Here is a 22,596-nt window from a genome sequence, read left to right on the forward strand (position 1 = left end):
CAACCACAGGCAGTTCCAGAATGTCAATACAGGAGAGAGGTTTTTTGGGGGGGGGGCGGGGCGAGGCGTTGGTTGGAATGGGCTGGTCGTGGCTGGGAGAAGCGTTGAAGAAGTCAGCTTCTTAGCCTGTAGGATTGATTATTCTGGTGGCTTGGGGAAGAGCTGATGGAGGCTAGGCAGTGCCAAAGCTTCCACCAGAAAGCCCTTGCTGCCAAAACCAGTTTGGCTCACTGGATAGAGCGTCGGTCTGCGGACTGAAAGATCCCGGGTTCGATTCCAGTCAAGGGCGTGTACTTTGGTTGCGGGCACATCCCCAGTAGGGTGTGTGCAGGAGGCAGCTGATCGATGTTTCTCTCTCATCGATGTTTCTAACTCTATATCCCGCTCTCTTCCTCTCTGTAAAAAAAAAAAAAATCAATAAAATATATTTAAAAAAAAAAAAAAAAGACCCCTCGCTGCCGCCTCTTGGGGAAGAGAGAAGCAGAGATGGAAGCTTCTCCGCTTGGGCTTCGTTTCCCCGCCCGCATCCCAAGCAGAGTCCGCTGGATCCCTCAGCCCTGACCCGCTCCTCTCTTGCAGGCTGCGACAGCGACCACTGGGGCCCCCATTGCAGCAACCGGTGCCAGTGCCAGAACGGCGCCCTGTGCAACCCCATCACCGGCGCCTGCGTGTGTGCCGCCGGCTTCCGCGGCTGGCGCTGTGAGGAGCTCTGCCCGCCCGGCACCCACGGCAAGGGCTGCCAGCTGCCCTGCCAGTGCCAACACGGCGCCAGCTGTGACCCGCGCACCGGCGAGTGCCTCTGTGCTCCTGGCTACACCGGCGTCTAGTGAGTAAAGTGGCCGCAGGGTGGGGAAGGGAGGCGGGCCACATGACAGAGCCTGCTCCTGTCCTGGGGTAAATGGTGAAGCTGCGACTGTGCATGGAAGGGCGGGCGCTCCCAGGCCAGAGGAGCTCACTACACTCCTCCCAGGAGCCCCTTGCTGGTCAGGGCCCAGACCTCACCTTGTAATTCTCTCCTGATCATAACCCAGATGCCTCTGCTCACCTGGGTCCTGGCGCTTCCAGGCCACTTACAACAGAGGGGGTGAGGGCCCTGGCCAGAGGCCAGGCACAGATTTGGGTAGTTTACTCTGCCTGTTCCTCTCCCCTACCTCTTTCCCTCAGACCCCAAATAGAGACTCTGGCTCCCTGGAGAGTCTGTATTGTCAGGGGACCCCTAAGACTGCTTTGTTGAGACCCACTCAGAGGCAAGATTGAAGCCTCTCTCTCCCTCTCTCTCTCTCTCTCTTTCCCTCTCCTTCCCTCCCTCCCTCCCTCCCTCCCTCTCCCTTTCCCTCTCCCTCTCCACACACACACACACACACTCATTGAAAGCTCGGCAGCCTCCCCAGCAGCCCTAGATGCTGATTGAGGGTGGTGCCTGCTCCCTGTCTGGCCGGCTGCAGGGCTAGCTCCAGCCAGAGGCCAGGGCCACTAGGCTAAGACCCAAAGCCACGACCCCATGCCCATTCCTACACATGAGCCTGTCATGGTACCTGGGAGCCTTCCAGAGCCTGGGCTGGGGTTGCCCCAGACGCTCCCTCTCTCTGAATCTAGGCAAACAATTGAAGGCAGGATCCATGGCCACTCTGTGTCTTTGTCTGTGTCTGTGCCCACGCTGTTCCCCCGCCTGCCATGCCCTCCCATTCTCCCAGTGAAACGAACTTCAACTTTAAGACTCAGTGGAAGGTCTCCTTAGGGAAGCCGTCCTTAGCCCTCCCTCCCAGAAGAACATGGTTTTACACTGAAAGCATGTAAGCCATCCCACAAGTACTGGCCCAGGTGCACCGTCCAGTTCCTTATGTCTGGGCCCTGCTTCCCCCTCCTGGCAGGAAGCAGGACTGCATCTCAGCTGGCCTTGTGCCTAGAACACTGACTAATTCCTAGGGAACCTGGAGCGTTGGGACTGGCAGCACTGGGGCCAGCACGGGTGCTGCTGCATCTAACACCTCTTCTTCCCCATGCAGCTGCGAGGAGCTGTGCCCACCTGGGAGCCACGGGGCTCACTGTGAGCTGCGCTGCCCCTGCCAGAATGGGGGCACCTGCCACCACATCACTGGCGAGTGTGCCTGCCCCCCAGGCTGGACGGTAGGTGGGCCTGGGTGGGTTCCTGTAAGAGGTCTGAATGTCACTCACTCACACCCTGGAGGGCTAAGTTCTCTCCCACCCTAATAGCCTCGCTTCTATTTATGGTCATTGGCATCATTAGACACCGTCATGGACACAGCTTTGAAACCCAGGTCTACCATCTAAGTGCTGTGTGTCCTGGGGCCAGTTACTTAACTTCTCTGAACCTATGGTCCATCACGTGATAAGTTGTTGAATTCTTCTCATAGATGGGCTCTGTCTTTGGTCATAGGTACTCACTTAAGCTACTATGGGATCTGGGGCAGAAGTGGCAGAAAAGGCATGGTGTACGGATGGAGGGTATGGATCATCTGCATTAGCAGAACCTCAGGTTCCCAGCCTCCATCCCCTACATTCACACACACACATACACACACACACACACACACTCTCTGATTCTGTGGGCTCAAGAGTCTGCATTGTAACAAGTGCTCCAGATGATTCTGATGCAGCCTCAGCTTCAACCAACCCAGGTCTCGTGTCTGGGAGCCACTCCTGTGGGAAAGGCAGTGGGATTTATAATTTCACAGGCCTAAATTAAGTCTCACGTGCAATGCTGTCCCTAGAAAAACCCTCAGGTATTCTGGTCTCTGCATTCCTATCCGCAAAACGGGTGTAACAGCAGTCAGCCCTGCCTCCTTAGCTGCGGTGGCCGGCAGGAGGCTCCGATGAGGCAGTGCATGTCCAAAGTGCCTTGACAATGTAAGTGCTCTGCACGTGTTTGTGTTATGTGGATGCCACAGACAATCACAGCCTCCTTTAGCCAGATGCTCCCCATGCCCGTGCCCCTCCTCCCTGTCCATAGACCCACGCTTCTCAGAAGCAGCGAGTCCCTAACCTTCCTGTCTGGGGGAAGCTCGGTGACATGGCTGGGGGCCTCATCCTGGGGTCTGAAGCTTTGCCAAGCCAAAGAGGACAGGGCTGCTGAGCAGGAGCAGAATATTGCAGGGGGCTGTGCCCGTCTAGGTCACAGGAGGCAGGCAGGAGGGACGCCTGCAGGGCCCATTGACGGAGGGACTGACTGGCCAGGGCTTTTTAGGGCGGGAGAGGACCTGGGGGATCATCTGGTCCAGCAGCACCCAAACCTGGCTGCACACTAGAGTGATGGGGTCTATGTTAGACACAGATTCCGGGTTCCACCAGAGACCTTCTGGGGCCCAGCGAACTCTATTTTTAATAAGCTCCCAGCTGATTCTGCGGCAGCCGACTGTGTCTGCCGCTCTGCATTTGAAAATAATCAATCGAGACCATAGGAGTTCCTTGTTTCACAGAGTCCTTGGGTTTCTTGGGGGTGAGAGTGGGGGTGGGAGCCTGATAATGAGGACTCTGGCTCCCACACCCATGTCTCCATTTTAATCTATGCGTACTGTCTCTGTTGAGGTTCTAGGGGAGATTTCTCATCAGATCAGGGTCTCTCCGCTTTAAACAGGCTTGGACACCATTGTTCTATTCACACCTTCCTTTCTCATGTGAGGAAGCCAGAGAGGTCACACTGCTGGTCAAGAGGGAGGTGGAGCTAGAATCCAGGTCTCCTAACTCCTGAATCCTAACCTTTGGTGTCTCTCTGTCTGTCTCTCTGTCTCTTCTGAGGAGACACAGGGGCTGCTACCGCCTCTCCCACTGACCCACGCTCTGGAGAGGCCTTCTTATGTGCGGCCAGCTTCCAGAATCCCAGCACCCTCCGCTGGTCCTCAGAGGCCCAGCAGCAGGCAGTGAGGTCGGGTCAAGAGGATCGGGACGCGGTCCTGGAGAGCAGGCCCTGTGCCTGTCAAGGCCTCTAGAGAGACTGGCGGAGGCTGGGGAGGGAAGTGGGGGAAGGGAGGAAGCCAACACAGGAGAGATTTGTTTCTGTCCCCAGCACAGTGAGAGGTTTGTTCCTCCAGAAGACAGGAAACTCTGTCAATAGAAGCTTTGGATTTGGGGACTTTATGTCTTTAATTTTATTGCAGACAATTGCATTTCTATTTTTGACACAGCATTTAACTTGCAGATTTGTTTGAATTATTAATACCCCTGGTGTATGCAGAGTCCCAGTGCCTCAGGCCCCTCCCAGAGAGGGTTGGGGCCAAAGAGAGGGTTCTGGGCAGAAGGGTCTCCCCTTTATCCTCTCCAGGGCCTCGCGCTTGCCTTTGGCCCTTGTGGGTGTTACCTGGATGCCACCATCAGACCCAGAGACTCCAGTTGCTCAGTCACACGGTGCAGCTCCCCAAGGAACCGAGGCATTGTGCAAAGCTGGAGGGGAGCTGCCAGCAGCCTGGTCCTCCAGCCCCTCCTCAGAGATTCCTGCCACCAGGCCCTGCACATGCCACGGGACCCTCCACTTGCCCAGCTGTGCTGAACCCATTCCAGCGGACGGCTTTGCAAAGAGCCTGGGAATTACTTCCTCTCTCTTTCTGAGCTCTCAGACCTTTCCGAGGAGAGAAGCCAGGTGTGAGTAGCTTGAGAAGAGCAGGCACTGCAGGTGGATGTGGTGGTAGGAGATGTGATCGCCCCTCATTCGGAGTTCCCAATCTGATGGTGAGGCTGGATATAGTGTGTGCGCGTACCCATGGAAACCACAGGCCCGAAGAGAAGGGATCTGTTACCGTGGAGGGCCAGAGAGAGGCGTTTGGAGCGGCGGTTTGGCATCATAGATGCTCAGGTTTGAGGAGGAGGATTCTGAAGGCCCATTCCCTGGCCTGTGGCCTAGCATCTCTGCTGCCCGGGGCCACAGTGATCATTAGAAACACCTTCAGATACTTGGAGAGGCTGAGATGTCTCCTTGGCATGGCCTTGAGTCCTTTTATCATTTCGGCCCTCTCCTTCTCCATGCTCCGTTTAGTCACTGTCCTCTTAAAGTGAGGCTGGTATCCAGAGTTTGATAAAATCAATGAGCAGGTCTAACCAGTTCTGAGAGGAGCAGGACCATGGCCTCACGGCATCTCCAGCCTCCCAGATGCCACACAGCCCAAGCTCCCTCTACAATTGGAGACACGCACCTAGCTGGCCATAGGTCAGGCGTGTTAGGGCTGTCAGACCAAGTAGCACAGGCTGGGTGGCCTGAAGCACAGACATTTACTTTCTCATAGATCTGAAGGCCAGAAGCCTGAGGTCAAGGTATTGGCGGATTGGCTCCTTCCAATGCTCCTCTCCTTGGCTTGTAGATGGCTGTCTCACATGGGTCTTCTCTCTGCCCCTGTTCTGAGTCCTGATCTCCTCTTCAATAGGACATTAGTCATATTGGATTAGGACCTGCCCTAATGACCTCACTTCAACTCTGTTACCTCTATAGAGGCCCCATCTCCAAATACAGTCACATTCTGAGGCGCTGGGGGTTAGGATGCAGGAATTTGAGGAGACACAATTCAGCTCATAGTCACAGGAGGGAAACCATATTGGACACAGCCCTCTCTCAAGAGGATATGTTCCTGCCTGCTCTCCCCCTGCCCCCTGCTTCTCCCCAAAGGCTGTTCTTCTAACCAGCAGTGATTGACTAGTTTATGTGGTTCTTTTCCACTCTTTTCAGACCCAGGTTCTACCGGGCTCCTAACACACACCCCTCATCAGATGTCTGCCTGGGTGGGATTTATATTAATTTAGTGCCTGCTCTTTAAGACACTGATCCTTCATATCTCTAATCCCACTTAATCTTTACCACCACCTAGGGGACCCAAGGTTACCATTCCCATTTTATAGATGAAGAAACCGAGGCTCAGAACAATCACATAGCTCAGCCATCTGGGAAGAGGTAGAACTGGGATCTGAACCCAAGTCCTGACTTTGAATCCAGTGTTCTTCCCACACCAGTAGCAGGTCTTCCAAGGCATCAAATTCTTTATAAGGCCTCAGGAGCTCAAGCCCTAGGAGAGGTGTAGGGGTTAGAGACCTGGGTTGCCTGCAATTGGGGAATACCAGGCAGTTGCAAGGATCCCTGATTCCCCCAGGCAGTGTTGGAAGGAAGCATTCTGTGCTCCAAACTTTCCCACTGGGCTTCTCCGGGAGCCTTGGTCTTGTGTGTGTGTGTGTGTGTGTGTGTGTGTCTGTGTGTGTGTGTGTGTGTGTGTGTGTTTTCAGGGTCAGAGTATCCTTGGTCACCCCAGGGCTGCAGAGGACGACTCAGAGAACGGCCAGAAAGACTCCTCTCTTCCCTCAAGAATCCCCAAGCTTGCAGGGTGAGAAATGCAGGCTCCTGCCACACCCGGGCTCCCCCACCTCCTCCAGGAGGCAGAGGGGTCCCTCCTCTGAGTAGCTTTTCCCTGTGGCTGTCCTCACACACCTACTCCTCTCACTGCCCTTCCTGCCCCCTCTCAGCCCTCTCAGCTCCTCGCTGTGACTTATGTGTGGAGGAGACGTCTGAGCTAAAAAGCCTCCCACTTAATTCATTACAAGTAAATTGAATGATATTGAAAGATGTCTCTGGTCAGCAGGATTTTCCTGCCTACACTAGCTGCCTCAGGGTTGGCAATTATCGGTGCTTAATAATTGTGTGTTGAACTAATTGATTAATTAATTGTGGGAGAATCCTCCATCTCCATAAGGGAAATAACCACCTCTGGCCGGGGAGAGGCTGGAAGGGCAGCAAGAGACAAGAGCGGGCTGCAATTTCTGTTTGATAAAGATCTAAGGTTCATGTTCTATTTTAAAAGTTACCTCATTATAATACCACACGGCTGACACCAAGGGAAAGGAGAGCCATGCCCTGCCCCACTCACAGATCCCACTCCCAGGCAACCACACTCAAATCTGTTCATTTCTCCTGGCATTTTCCTCCATATTCTTCATACAACTGTATAAGGGTGTTCACTATCATGATAGCAAAGGTTTTTAATCCTGTTTTCTTTGCTTCCTGCATTGTTCCTTTTGTCTATTAGTCTGCTTTGGTCTTCTTTCATGTTAAAGCCTTCTTGTTAGAAATCTTCTTCTAACAAGTCTTCTTCGTGTTGGAATATTCTTTCATGTTAGAGCCTCATTTCAAATACCTGATGCTCCTTAGGCACCTGCTCATACTTTACCATGAACTCAGAAAAGCTGGTTGGCACCTAGGTGTGGGGATAGATGCCAGGTGTGTTGACAGAGGGAATCCTCAAATACCAGAATCGGTAGGTCTTTCCTCCTGAGCTCTCAGTGTCCCCGAAAGGAATCCTCCAGAATCCTGCCACAGAGAGTATAGTCTGGGAATCTGCATTCTAGGAGTTGAGCAAGGAAGAGAGCAGAGGGTCTGAGCATTCACAGGAAGAGCCTTCAGGATCCCCATTTCTCGTGGAACCCCCCTCTCAGCTTGGTATTTCTGTGTCCACAGCCTATGTGGGCCAACCTTGCTAAACTGCCAGTCTTGGGAAGCCATCTGTCTATTTGAAAAGAAGGCACAGTCGAAACCGGTTTGGCTCAGTGGATAGAGTGTCAGCCTGCGGACTGAAGGGTCCGCATGTACCTTGGTTGCGAGCACAATCCCAGTAGGGGGTGTGCAAGAGGCAACTGATGATTCTCTCTCATTGATGTTTCTAACTCTCTATCCCTCTCTCTTCCTCTCTGTAAAAAATCAATAAAATACATATTTTTTAAAAAGGCACAAAAATCTGGGGTCTTTTTTTTTTTAATCCTCACTGAGGATATACATATTTTTTAATCCTCACCAAGGATATTTTTCCATTAATTTTCAGAGAGAGAGGGTGGAAGAGAGAGGGAAAGATAGAGAGAACTACATGAGAGAAAGACATCGATTGATTGCCTCCTGCATGTGCCCTGAGCAGGGCCTGAGCTCTCGGAAGCAGCCTTCAGCCAAGGTACGTGCCCTTGTCCTAATCAAACCTGGGATCCTTTGGTCCTCAAGTCGATGCTCTATCCACTGAGCCAAACCGGCGAGGGCTAATTCTCTCTTTCATAAGTTTTCAAATCGTTTTCTGTTTCATCATGCCTGTACCTTGCCTTCTGAGGTTCCTGCTGTCTCTGCTTCCTGAGCTTTTCTGAGGTTACAAAGCCACCTGATGTCTTCCCACACTCCCTTGCAGGCACTTAGCATTGCTGAGAAAGCAGAAATCTCAGCAGTTCTGTTCCTCCATCTGCTTTTCCATCCAACAGTGACATCTCTCATCCTCTATAGTCTCCTCCCCCATTCTTTTTGTCCTTATAAGTTTATATCCTCCCCCCTTTACTCTGTTTGGGAAAGAAGTAGAGATACATGTATGTTTCCAGATCACCATGTTTAATCACAGTCTCTTTGTTTTTCCTCAGCACTGCATTGTGTACCAATGTGAGAGCACTTCACACCTGACACTTTAGTCACCTTCTTTTCCTCGTCTCTCTCCCCACTAAACTAGGAGGCAGGAATCAAGTCTTAATCATATTTTTATATCTTCCGTGTCTAACAGTGCCTGGTATATAACAGACACTCGATAAATAAATGTGTGCTGAACAACTGGATAAACAAATTGGCCTCAGTCTGCCCATCTCTAAAATGGGGCTTTGGTATCATGATGTCCAACTTTCTATGCTTCTGTGGTTGTGGAGAAAGTTCCACTTAGGAAGCAGGGTGGCCCCTTCGGCCATAGCCACAGCGCCCCTTGTGGGAGAGAGTGACCTTCGGATTGCATCTCAGAAGCACCGCCTATGCTGCCTTTCCTCCTCTGTTCCAGGGAGCAGTGTGTGCCCAGCCTTGCCCACCTGGGACGTTCGGCCAGAACTGCAGCCAGGACTGTCCTTGCCACCATGGAGGACAGTGTGACCACGTCACTGGGCAGTGCCACTGCACAGCGGGATACATGGGGGACAGGTGAGGATGATGCTAACTATTGTCCTTGCTGTTCACGTCTCTCATTTTCTGAGCATTCACAGGAAGCAGCCTTGCAGAGAAATAGCTGATATTTACTAGCCCACAGCATCCTCCAGCCAGCTTTCCCGTTCCTTTCTCAGAGAGCATTCTGAGTCCTGCCAGGGAGATGTATCAACTCCTCCTTCCTCACCCTTGGGCTGCTGAATGTACCCCCGCCCCCAGCCCAGGGGCCTGAGCCCTGAACGTGCGTTGACTCACCTGGGGAAGCAGGTGAGCACCTACCATCCACTCTCCATGTTCTGCCCTCCTGGAGGGAGGCGACGGCACCCATAACGCAAAGAAGCCAAGAGTGACGACTCTTTGCACCATTTCTTCTGGAAGTGGGTTTGTATTCCTAATGTGAGTTCCGCCAAGTGGATACTGACATCAGTTTGCATCCTCTGAAAGCAGACTGAACAAGGACACCAGTATCCTGGGATCAAACCAGCCCTGCGGAGTGGATAATCCACAAAACACGTAACTAAGGAATAACTGCCTGGGCACATTTGCCACAGTGGGAAGGATGCCATGATGATAGGATAGGGTGCTATGGAAGGATGAGCAACAACCAGTGGGCGGAACCAGGAATGTTCCAGTGTCTGGTGGTGAGTCGACTCAGAGCTGGAAGAGGACATTTGCCCACGAGACTGGGGTCAAGCCTCCTTCCTTGCACTCTTATCCACCTGTTTCTCTCTGGGCAGAGAGAGGAGGCCCTCAAAGCCCATGCCTGGCTCTGGGACCCATGTTTCATCTCTGGCCCTGGATTGGCTTGCTCTGCCCAGGCAACGTGGGATGAGAGGAGCATTTGTCTGCCGTTCCTCTGCCTCCGCTGCCCAGGTAACATGAGGAGCAGAGATGGGGCCGAATCAACTAGTGAGTCCTTCTGCCTCTGACTGACCCAACTGGGCTCCTCCCGCTCTCACTAGAGTCAGCCCCAAATCCTTACTGATGGCAGAATGGAGCTTTTCTGTTGTTAGCCATGGGGTTGCTCTCACCTCGCCTGAAGTCCTCAAGCCAGATCTGAGCTCTTTGTGAGTCCGGGTGTATCTCGATGAGCTTCCCAAGCACCGAGCCTGGGAGACCCATCCCTCCGTGGCCTCTGTCAGAGACTGGGTTCCTAAGGGAAGGATGGGAGGAAGGACTGAAGCACTGAGCCTACCTTCCCATCCATCTCCCCCCAGGAAGGAAACACTCAGGATGAGCCAATAGGGACAGGAGCGGGAAGGCAGGAACCGGGGCAGGACCCCTTTGTTTCGGCCACTTTCACAGGAAGGGGAATAGAACCCACTTGTTGGAGAGGAGCGGGCCCAGGGCTCCACGTGACTGGACCCAACACCAGTAGACCCTGCCTCACTGGCACTCTCCATGTTCAATGCCAGGATGTCCCACATGGAGAAGCAGTCCATCCCTCTTTCTGTTGGGGTCCAGCCCTTGGTCTTGGAGTGGAGAGACATCTCAAAAGCCTCAGGGCCCTCTAGCAAGCGTCACCAATCGGACAACAGAGAAGAGTTCAATAGAAGGGTCGGGTAACGTTGGGTCTCCCGCCACAACGGGCTGCCTGGTGTTTAATATTTTGTGAAATTGCCTCCATGAATTTTGTAGGTGACAGCTGCAGTAACCCACCCCAAATCATCACGAGCATATTAAAATTGAGTGGGTGTAATAACGCGGGCCTCCCCGGATAGGCAGAATCCAGTGCAAATTAAACACGAATCGTAACGAGGGCTTTGCAGCTCATTTTGTAATTTAATTGAGCAATGTATCTGGTTGTTAATGGCAATATCAGACACATTAGATTGATATGTTGCAAAGGAAGGATGTTTAAGTAGAAAACTAATTCCTGCTGTGATTACCCTTCTGTTCCGCAGGCCCCGTTATTAGCGTGCTTTGTGTAAAATTCATTAGCAGTCATTGCTTGATCTCTAAATAAATAAGTTATTTAAATTGTGAGTACGGAAAAAAAAAGGAGGCTGATTATGCAAATGGATTAGATTGTCAATATTTCATTTCCAGATCCTTTTTCTGGGGCTGTGGAGTCAATCACTTCACAAGCATGGCCCGTGGGGAAGTGCCCTTCAGAGGAAGCTCAGTGACTGTCCAGGGATCTGCCTGGTCCTGCTGGTGGGCGGGACCAGGAATGTTCCAGGGAAAGGGAAGAGGGGTCAGGATGCTTGGGTTTCTTCCCCTGATGTCTGAGACACCCAAGGGGAGCCTCGCTCAGTGACTCCTGGAAAAATCCATTCTGAGGCAGAACAGGGCTGGTGAGGCATATAGTGACTTTCCTCCCCAGCTCTTCCATGCTCTGCGTCCTCCCCTTCTGCCTCAGTTTCCCTCCTTGCCTCCTGCCTCCCCACCTCCTTCCTGTCTTCCACCTTCCATTCCTTCTCCAGACCTTCCCTTCTTTCTTCCTCTTCCGCCCTCTTTCCTGTTCTCTGTCCCTTCATGAGGCCTCCACTGGCTAAAAACACAACAAGATTTACAGGAAGATGATCTGGGATCATCACAGCCACGTGCTGGCTTCATGAGGTTGGAGCAGTCATCTCACCTGCCTGCATCTCAGCCTCCTCCACTCCAAAGTGAGGGTGATGGGGGATCTGCTGCCTTGGGGGCCTGGGGACAGGCTGTGGAAGCCCCTCTCTATCAGGTGCCTGGGGCTGCAGGCATCATTATCCCTGTTGCCCCCTCCTTTCACCACAGCGGCCATGAGAGGTGAGACTGGGTAGCATCTTTCTTTGAAGGAAGGCCGGGGTCTTGACCCCAGTTACCGTCTCCTCCCTGTCCTTGTGGGCTCAAGGCAACAAGGACAGAGACAGAGACACCCCATTGTGTAGTTGCCAAGACTCATGCCCGACACCCTCTCTGCTCTGTTCCCCAGCCACTTGCCGGCTGACCCTCACAAAAGCAACTGGGGTTACCCAGACACAGGTCTCCAGCCCTGCTGTGGAGGACACTGGTTCCAACTCAAGACTCTCCAAGATTAACCAAGAAACCAGGGCTGTATTTTTGTAAACATCTCTTATTGCTACCCCTCCCGGTTATTGTAGAAAACCTGGAAAACGGGGAAATGTGACCATTCAAATACTTGTAAGTCCCCAAGTCCACCCCACTATTAACATTCTGGAATTGTTCCCTTTGCGCTTTTTATGTCAGAATCTGAGGCAGAAAGTCAGACGGGCTCTGTTATGAGAACTACCAAAAAACAGTATTTACGGGAGTCATAATAATAATCAGGAACATTTCTTACCAAGCCCTGACCATGCAGGGGGTACTTTTTTAAACGTTTACACACATTATCTCATTTAACCCTCAAACAGCCTGGTGGGTGAGCTTCCGTTCTTGTCCCCTTTCATGAAGAGGAAGCAGTCACCGGGGCTGTCGGTTCTCCATTCTCCTTTCCATCAAAGCCCCGCCAGCACAGGGTGACCCCACACCCCAGTGGCCATTTCTGCTTGTCTCTGGAGCAGGAGTTGCCCACCTCTTTGCTCCACAGGCCCCAGGTTTACCCCTTCCCTTGTCAGAGCCAGATGCTGTGACAGTGAATTCGCATCCCCTGGGCAATAGCCCTGGGGCGGGTGAGGGTGTCTGGCCTGTGCCGGGAGCTAGGGAGCAGGGGTCACACCTTCCACAGAGGATCCACAACCAGTGGCTGTGAGTCTGAGTCAAATAATTGCCCTTCTGCTGGGAGCTCCAAGTACCAGGCCTGAGCCGAGGCAGGACCCAGAGAGGGCCTGTGGGGGCTCCCCGGCTGATGGGAGAGGCTCCGGGGACCCTCAGTCCAAGGAGGAGGAAGTCTCCAGTTGGACAGGGAGGGGAATTCTCTAGTCCGATGAAAGAGGCTGCCTCCCGTGACCCTGGGGAAAGTCCGCCCCACACAGGAGACACGCCTCCCAGGGTGAGGAAGGGAGACTCAGAGCAGCAGGGACAGAGAATGGGAATGAAATCACCCCCTCTCATCCAATCTAAGATGCCACCAATTATAAAATGCATCATTATTTCATATTCTGCGAAGAAGGAAAAGCACTGGTAATTGCACTATGACGTGCCATCAGTTGTAAGACTTAACTGATTTCAGGGATGTTGAGATGCATTTTTAAAAGGTAAGGTTTGGTGTTCAGTGGGTAGAGAAGTTTTGCTTTGGGAAGAGGGAAGCATCCTGAAGACGGGGGGGGGGGATGGTGATGGCTGCACAATAGTATGAATGTACATAATGCCACTGAACTGGATACTCAAAAGTGGTAAATTTTATGCAACCTATTTTATTGCAATCAAAAAATGGAGAAAAAAAAAACACACACACACACAAAAACAAACACAAGGCCTATAATCCATGAAATGGGATTGTGCAAATTCAGTGCGGGAACTAAGGGGACCAGGCACGCGGGGGGAGTGACAGTCCTGGCGGCCGGGATGCCCAGGAGTACTTTCTGGAAGGAAGGAAAGGGGAGGAGGCTGTGGGGGGTGCATGCCGGTGGGCCTTGGAGGGCGTGTGAGGGGCACGGCCTCAGCCCTGTCCTGCTGTCCCTCAGGTGCCAAGAGGAATGCCCCTTCGGGACCTTCGGCTTCCAGTGCTCACAGCACTGCGACTGCCACAACGGGGGCCAGTGCTCCCCCACCACCGGCGCCTGCGAGTGTGAGCCTGGCTACAAAGGCCCGCGCTGCCAGGAGCGGCTGTGCCCCGAGGGCCTGCACGGCCCCGGCTGCACCTTGCCCTGCCCCTGTGACGCTGAAAACACCATCAGGTATGAACTGTTGGGAGGGGTGGGGTGGGCACGGGTGGCGAGAGGGCTTCTCAGGGCACAGGCCCTCACTGGCAGCCCGGTCATCCAGGCGGGACAGTGGGAGAACTGGGACCTCAGCAACCATCTTTGCTGACCACTTTGATGACAAGAATGGAAAGCCCTGGGCTTGGAGCCAGCCTCTCCCTGCTCTGTGTCCTTTGGGACTTGGGGGCACCTGGGCTGAAGCTGGAGAGCCGAGCTGCCTGGGGCACCTCTCCGGCTCCCTTCCTGCTTCGCACCAGCTGGCACCATCTTCTGGTATAAATGAGGCGGATGGTCCCAGACAGATGCCTCCACAGCCTCTATGTGGCTGCCGCTCATCTGGGTGGTAACGTGTGGGGAGAGGCTCCCTCCTCCCCTTGGGCCTGCAGGACAGCTCAGGGGAGGACTGGCCGCTCGGGCAGTGCATGCCGCTATGTGCAGCCCTGTCTCTGGGACAGCCAGGACTTAGCCTCAGACCCTCTTCATTTCCAGCTTTTGATTCTCCACAAATCACCCAACAGCCTCTGGCCAGTGCAAACAAGCATCTTAGGGAGCGTTATGGCTTAGGTGGGATCTGCCCTCAGTCCTCAGTCCCTGCAGCTGAGCAGCTAGGGGTGGTGCTGCCTACAGGGCAGAGGGCTGGGAAGGAGACTGTTGTAGGGGGCCCTGGAGCCAACAGAATTGGCCTGTATATGACCTTCACACTCATTCGCTCAATCATTCATTCAACAAACACTGAATGCCTTTGTGGGGGACTGCAAAGAGGAAATAAAGTGTCCTTTATCATAGGCCAGCCCATAGGTTCTCGGGTCTGGTGCAGCCATACACACTGAGCACTTATCATATTTCTTCAAAACCAGTTGTGAGGCACAGCTGTATTTTATGGACTACTAAACAGGGAAAATGCTATCAACTAATCATGATGCCCCATTGATTGTATAACACATTCAGTATCAGATGAAAATGTGGGAGAAAATGCATCTTAGAACCAATGAAATACACACACACACACACACTCTAGAGGCACAATGCACAAAATTTGTGCACTGGTGGGGGAGGGTGGCGCCCTTCAGCCCAGCCTGCACCCTCTCCAATCTGGGACCCCTTGGGGGATGTCCGACTGCCTATGAGGCCTAAACCGGCAGTTGGACATCCTTCTCATAATCCAGGACTCCCAACCGCTTGCCTGCCTGCCAGCCTGATCACCCTCTAACCCTCCTCTGCCAGCCTGACCAATGCCTAACTGCTCCCCTGCCAGCCCAATTGCCCCCAACTGCCCTCCCCTGCTGGCCTGATCGCCAACAGCTGCCCTCGTCTGCTAGGGGTTCCACATGACTAGTCCATGGTTAGGGACACGAGGAACCCCCATGCCTGCTGGGAAGCCGAAGGAGGACCCTCTCTGAAACAGGAAACAAGGCTGCTGCTGAGATCTAATGCAGGGCTAGTCCCTGCCACCGAGAGCCAACCAGACCCCAAATGACAGAGCTCCTGTTTTCCTCCCGTGCCTGAGCAGCCATGCCCTGCATAACTGATCCCTTCTCTGAAGGAGTCCTCGGTGCATTATTAATCTGGAAGGACTCCCTCTTCTCTGTCGCTAATCTCAGCCCATCCAATATTAATGATTATTTACTTTACTGTCTTCAATGCATGTCATGTTTCAGAGACTGGGAGGCAGTAGCGCCGCTTAGAAGTGGAGGCTCTGAGAGCACCTGATAGCCGACCCCCCAGGCTGGTCTCCTCAGGTCCTACATGAGCCTGGGCTCCTTGAGGGCAGGAGCGCCTGGCTCGCCCGCCTCTGTAGTCTCAGCGTGGCACAGTGCCTGCACAGAGCAGATGGCTCTGCCCTTGAGCTGCTGTAGCCCTATACTTTAAAACTACCGCACCCCTTTCTCTTGGCACACTGCCCCAGTGGCTGAGCCCCCAGGGCTCTCAGAGTTCAGTCTAACTCAGGGTTGCACAGTCTCACCACTGTTGACATTGGGGCTGGATAATTCTTGTTGTACCATTTAGGGTGGTTAGCAGTATCCCTGGCCTCTGCCCACAAGATGCAGTAGCAACACCCGGCCCCCAAGTTCTGAAAACCAGAAACGTTTCCTGGGTGGCACGGGGGAGGCAAAATTGCCGAGGCTCAGAGCCTCCAGTCTGACTGAGCGTCTCATGTTGCACTGGCCTTGTCCCCATGGACAGAGAAGAGCTGCCTTCTGCTGTGTGGACACAGGTCACTTCCCTCTTCCTAGGAACCTCTGTGCCACTATGGAGCCCCCTCTTAAGGCGCTAGAAAAACTGAGGGACACCTCTATAACTTCTAATCTACAAACAGATCATCTGCAGGTTCTGGTGGGGCCCGGGGCCCCCGAGTCCTGACCTCAGAACTACCTCTGTCTGAGCAAATGTCCTGAGCTGTGTGCTTCTCCTCTCTCTGCCTCCATTTCCCAATCTGTCCGTCACCTTTCAGCAGCCCAGGGCGGGTAAAGTTCTCCTGTGGTTTTTGAAAGCGAAGCTTCCCTCCAACTCCCGAGATGGAGCATGGGACCCCCGGAAGCCTAGCCTCGTTTTCCTCCGGCCTCTGCTTGCTTCTGTCGGAAGAGTTTACAACAGAAGCCCTGTCTCCCGAGCCAGTTTGCAAGGCCTTGAGTGTCTTTACCAGGAAGACAAGGACTCCCAGCCCCCGACCGAAGGAATCCCTGCTCCTCCAGCCATCCCCAGCCTGTCCGCTCTGCGCCCCTCCGCCCCTCCGGAGAGGCTGCTTCAAAGAGGTCAAGTCCACGCGCCCGGGAAGGAGCAAGTGGCTGATAAGATTCCTCAGCACCCGGTTCCCTTTGTGTGGCACACACAAAGAAGCCACCCTCCTTCATAAAGGAATAACCTTGAGGGAGAGTGCCTGCGTGCCGGGCCTCTCCCAGGCCCCCTCCACAGTTGGATTGTCAGAGACGAATTCTAGCAGCCATGATCATGTGTTACCTTTGAAAGATGTGATTTAGCCAACAGATGCAGCATTGATAGTAATCTCAGAGCAGCCAGGGGGAGGGAAAGGCAGAAAAACCCACCCTGAAAAGATTCCTATATTGTTCAGCTTCCTGCTCCCATTAACTTGTGCTTGATCTGTGTCTGGGGAAAATGGGAGGAAGGCGAGGAAAGAGACCCAGAGCAAAGCTCAGCACCTGCAATCGTGACTTGTGCCTGAGTCAAACCAGCAGTCGCTTGCCAGGCCCGTGACCCAAGGGCACAAGTGGCTCTGTCAGCTCAGGAGGAGGAGGGCACCGTGAGCAGGTGCTCAGTCACCGCCATTCAGTCAGCAGGCACTCCCCTCCCTCTTTTCAAAGGGATTTGGGAGTTTTTATAAAACATGTCAGGTGACCAAATTACGAAAATAGAGATCTGTTTTTTTAAATGAAATGGTAGGATATAGCCCAGTGGTTGAGCATTAACCCATGAACCAGGATTGCCAGTCAGGGCACATGCCCTAGTTGTGGGCTTGATCCCCAGTGGGGGGTGTGCAGGAGGCAGCCAATCAGTGACTCTCATCATTGATGTGTCTATCTCTCTCCATTCCTCTCTGAAATCAATTAAAAAAAAATCTTAAAAAAAATAATACAAGTGTAGGGATATGAAAGGAGAGAGAAAGAAAGAATTTCAAGTTTGGTTTTTGGCTTTCTGGTGCTCAGGGTGAAAAGTAAAACTGGTGCTGAGACACACCTTTGAGCAGCCCAAACGCTGACAGCGGTGATGGAAGATGGGCAGTGCAGGCGTGCTTAGAAGTCAGTGTTTGCTGGTTCACTGTACCTCTAGCGTGCTTCACAGGGCAGTGTTACCTCAAGAACAAGGACCTGAGTGAGAGATTCTATAGATGGGAAGGGCAGAAGGGTGCCTACGACCCTTTAGAATCTCCCAGGCTGGGCAGAGCTGATTGCTGCAGCCAGCACGGCCTGCTGTCATTTCCCAGGTCCAAGCATCTCATTCTCCACCAGTAACTGAGCTGGTCCCTCTAGCCTACACCTGAACCTCAGAGGAGGCTCCTGGGAAGTCGGAACTGAGAAAGGCCCCGCTTGAGTGCTTTGCTGAGTGTTGGGACGAAAAGGAATAACCCACACTGTCTGGCTGAGGGTCAGAGCCACCAAATGGGGCCTCCTGCGTCCATGCAGGCCACTCTTTCTCCCCTTACCACGTGGAGCTCAGGGAGGAATTTCTCTGGAAATTTTTGGAAGAATTTCTAGGCAGGAAGTCTTTTAAAAACTCATCTTTTTTTTTTTTTTTTTTTTTTTTTACATTTTTGTACTTTTGAATGTTTTATATCTGTTTATAAATATAGGGTGTCACCCCCAAAAATGTATACACACACTTCAAATTATGGCAGGTTTTATTAAAATACATTTTCTTTTCAAAATTGAGCTATCAGCTGTTAAAGTGTATTTACATATTTGAGGACATACCATAGAATAAATGCTCAGTTTGGGAATGTTAGAGAATATATAGAAACTTAAAGGAAAAAACTCTAAATCACTCATCATTTGTCAACCCAGAGGGGAGCACAAAAACCATTTTGTTGTAATTTGTTCATTCATCATCCATCATCCATGTCTGAATATATCTACATCACTTTTTTTCATACTTTAGATCATGACTTTGCATATAATCTGCTTATTTTACTTAACCTTACACCATGTCATTAAATAGTCTGGAAGATATTTGAGTGCTTTTTAAAATATTCCTTCTTATGAATTGTCATAATTCATTTTACCAGTATCCTTTTGTCCGAGGCAGCAAGAGGCAGTGGACAGAACACAGTCACACAGACTGGGTGTGGCTCCTAGCTGCCACTGATTTCGCTGTGTGACCTTGGGCACCTCACATAACCTCCAAGCGCCATCTGTAAAATAGAGGATCCAACCCCTATCCGCAGGCTTATTTGATTATTAGAAATATGTGTGTAAAGTGCCTGGCTCTTTAACAGCCTGGTCACATGTTATTTATTATTTAAATTGCTTCCATTTTCCACTGTTATAAATAATGCTTCAGGAAACATCTGTGTGCATAAATCTTTCCCCACAACTATGATTATTTCCTTAGGATAGATTCTAAGAAATGGAATTACCAGATCAAAGGATCTGACTATTTTTAGCAGGACTCCCGATACTAGTATCGATACATATCCCCACATTGTTTTTCAGAAACCTTTACCAGCATTGAGTCTTGTTCCTTAAAAAAAAAACAAAAAACTTTTTACTGTTATAATAGACAAAAAGTGCCATTCAATTGATGATTAATGAGACTAGTTAAGAAACCAACATTTTCCAAAATGACTACTAGCTATTTGCACTTCCTATGCAGGAACTGCCTGTCCACCCCTCCTTTTCCAGGGGGTCCCAGGAGAGAAATGGCTTGGTTGGGCTTCACACAATTAGTTTGTTCATGATTTCATTCGCCAAATATGTACTGAGCTTCTCCAGTGTGCCATGGGCCCTGCTCCATCCTGGGGTACAATACAGACGTGAAACAGACAGCAGGCTCTCCCCACGGGGCTGTCACCTTGTGTGTGTGTGTGTGGGGGGGGGGATATATGACAAGTCAACAGACACAGAAAATAATTACTTACAGGGAAAGTACTATTCATTCCCAAATGTGTAATTGGCCATATGAGCCAGGCACTGGAGATCCACCAGTGACCCAGGAAGACAAAGCCCGTGTCCTTGGGGAATTTAGCAGAACTAAGACTTGTACCCAAGCTCCTCCTGCCAGCCCAGAGGATGCTTCTTTCAACCATATTTCTTCGCTGGCTCTGGTGCAGGGAGGCAGGTAACAGGGCATCCAAGAGGCTCGTCTCTACCATCCTGCATCTTCTCTGGGGTGTTAGTCTCCGTCCTCCCAGAAGAAGATGCCAAGTGCAAGAGATTTACTGGGGAGACAGCTGTGAGGGAAATGGGGAAGGGGCTGGGTAGGCATCATCAGACTGTCACACAGGTCTGACGGTGCGAAGGAGAGAAGGAAGCAAGGAAGACTGGATGGGACATCTTAGACTGCAGCACCGTGCCAAAAAAGTTTGGTAAGGTGGGAAGTCTTTAAACCAAAACTGCCCACCGGAGGAGTCCCAGCTCTCCCAGGAATGTGCTTTGACCTTCATATCCCTGCTGCGTTCTAGCTGGGAGCAGCCCAGGGAACGTGCGGCCTCTGGGCAAATGCAGGGAGGGATTCCAGATGCCACAGCTGGGGCCACCGGTCAGATACACCTGCAGAAGCCTGAGAAGCAGACATGGCATCTCACATCCCCTCTGATCATGTCGGGAGGTCCTGGCAGGCAGCTCCTGCCATTAGCCAAGTGGCCCTTTCTCTGACCCAGACAGGGGATGGAGACAGTGTCCTCACTCCTAAGGAGGGGCCCTGGCAAAGCACAGGTAGAGAGCGTCCTCTCCGGTGCAGACATGGCCAGCGCTGGGAGGCCCCATTTGCCCTGAGATGTCATTTAACTCAACCAACGTTCACTGAGTACCTGCCCGGTGCTGCTGGGTTTCACAAAAACCCTCCTGTGCCTGCCCCACACCAGGCATCCGTCTTGGGTGCAGAGCTGGTGAAGGTCTGGACTCCATAGGGAGGTCTGAAGAGGCTGCCTTCTGCTTTGGTCTCTGTATTTGCACTATATAGAGTGCTTGTTTGGGGGGTCCAGAGGCCTGCATTCTAATCCTGATTTTATCAGTTTCTTGCTGTGTGACTGCAGGCAAATCATATAACCACCACGAGCCTCAGTGTCTTGGGGATAATAAGACCACATGACCTTGGGGTCTTCTGACAGGTAAATGAGACATGATACAGGTTAGCCTCAGAAACCCTTTGATCCTGCTACTCCGGGCAGACCAGGGGGTGGGACATGCCTGCATCCCTGACCAGACTGTCCTCTCATCCTCTCTCATGTGCTCAGCTGCCACCCAGTAACTGGAGCTTGCACCTGCCAGCCTGGCTGGTCTGGCCACCACTGCAACGAGTCCTGCCCCGCTGGCTACTATGGCGACGGCTGCCAGCTGCCTTGCGCCTGTCAGAATGGCGCCGACTGCCACAGCATCACTGGGAGCTGCACCTGTGCCCCAGGCTTCATGGTAAGATGGGAGGGGTCTCCCATGGTTCTGTACCCCCGCCCCCCCACTCCAGAGAAGAGGGGCCAGCTCCTCCTGCCCTGGGGTGGAATCGGGGAGTATGGCCCTGTGCCCAGGGATAAAGAATGTGAGCGTCTCTGTGTCCCCCTCAGAGACAGAGCCTGTGACTGGAGAGCCCTCAAGGCTGTTTTCAGAGGGCCAGTTCTGCGGTGGGGGGGGGGGGGCATGGAGGAGGGAGTGTAACTGTGAAAGTAATAGGGGTTCTGTCCATTGCCCCCTCACCCTGAAACACCAGTTCTCTTCTTTGTGCCCAGCTCTTCCCTGTTCATATCCACACAATACAGATGGTCCCCAATGTACGGTGGTTTGACTTATAACTTTTTGACTTTACAGTGGTGTGAAAGCGACACACATTCAGTAGAAACCATTCTTAGAATTTTGAACTTTGATTTTACCCGGGCTAGTGATATGCTCTACTTATTCTCCCCTGGGGCCCGGCACCAGCGGTGCGGTGGTTTTGCCCACGTGCAGGCTAATGGAAGTGTTCTGAGCACGTGCAAGGCAGGCCAGCTTACGCTATGACGGTCCGTAGGTTACGTGTATTAAATGCACTTTTGACTTACAATATTCTCAACTTACCATATGTTGATTGGGACGTCACCCCATTGTAAGTCAAGGAACATCTGTATTTTCACATCATAATAATCACAGTGCACATGGGCAGTTTACCATCTGCTTTCTTTCACCAGCATTTGCTGCCTGGGCTTCTTAATGATCCTTCTCTATGGCTACAGGAGCTGGTGCACCCCCATTAACTCAGCCGTGCCCTTACCGATGCATATTGAGTTGTTCCCAGTGTTCCCAGCAAGTGTTGCAAGGAGCATCTCCCTACAAACAGCTTTTTTCCCTCCCGTTGAATGATTTCCTTTAGGGTGAGTTCCCGGGGTCAGTGAGCATAATTATTTATGGCTCTTGATGGATGTTACCATATTACTTTCCTCAGGGGTTATATAAATCTATACTGCCACCAGCTGCATATGAATGTACCTATTTCAAAGAAACTTGGCTAACATTCTTTTTTTTTTTTTCCTAATTATATAGTTAGAAAATGGCTCCTCATTTTCAAATGTTGCTCTCATTTGCATTTCTTTGATTACTAGGGAGAGTGAACCTTTTTCCCACATGTTTGTTTACTATTTGTATTTCCTCATGAATTATGCTGGTGCTTATGAGGTTTGATTCCAGGGAACTTGACATTGGAAGTGAAATCCTGTTCAAAGGTGGGGAGTGCCTAGAGGGTCTCAGGACCCCAAAACTCAGGGGTCCCCCTCGGCCATATTTTTAACTGTGCTGTGGGAAGTGGTCTGTGCAGCAGGAAGTATGGCCTTTGGAACCACAGTCACATCCAGGCCTCCCCACTCACCAACTGGGTGACCTTGGGCCACAAGCTAACGGACCAGTTTCCTCACCTGTGGAACGGGACACCTGCCTTGCGAAGTTGCTGTCGGGTGTAGAGATGTAAAGTGTCTTGCCTCAGCACTTCTCAATTTTCAGTGAACTTAGAAACCCCCAGTGGGATTTGTTGAAGTACAGGTTCTGATCCCATGGATACGGGCAGGGGCCTAGGGTTCTGCATTTCTCATGCTCCCAGGCGATGCCAGTGCTGCTGATCAGTGGCCTTGGTTTTGTAGGAAGGGGAAAGTGCTCAACTTGGGTTGCCTATTAGAATCACCAGGGGAACTTTGCAGTCCCTACCCCCCTCCACCCCCCCAATATGGTCTGGTTGATGCCAGTGTGCTGC

The 22,596-nt window shown here is 51.9% G+C and overlaps 1 protein-coding gene across 6 annotated transcripts in view; it reads left to right on the top strand.

The window, feature by feature from the left end:
* MEGF11 (multiple EGF like domains 11) overlaps window positions 1-22,596 on the top strand; it is a 329,202-nt gene that overhangs the window by 254,712 nt on the left and 51,894 nt on the right. For all 6 annotated transcript variants that reach the window (XR_006741561.1, XM_036438502.2, XM_045581385.1 and 3 more), the window contains exons 6-10: window positions 580-826; window positions 2,007-2,127; window positions 8,778-8,914; window positions 13,480-13,692; window positions 20,624-20,798. Coding sequence is in view for 5 of the 6 variants with exons in the window: in XM_036438502.2 (XP_036294395.1) it covers window positions 580-826; window positions 2,007-2,127; window positions 8,778-8,914; window positions 13,480-13,692; window positions 20,624-20,798 (893 nt within the window). In the remaining variant the exon portion in view is untranslated. The remainder of the gene's footprint in view (window positions 1-579; window positions 827-2,006; window positions 2,128-8,777; window positions 8,915-13,479; window positions 13,693-20,623; window positions 20,799-22,596) is intronic.

Source organism: Pipistrellus kuhlii, unplaced genomic scaffold, assembly GCF_014108245.1.
Source record: "Pipistrellus kuhlii isolate mPipKuh1 unplaced genomic scaffold, mPipKuh1.p scaffold_m20_p_1, whole genome shotgun sequence".
In the NCBI taxonomy this organism is placed as follows: domain Eukaryota; kingdom Metazoa; phylum Chordata; class Mammalia; order Chiroptera; family Vespertilionidae; genus Pipistrellus; species Pipistrellus kuhlii.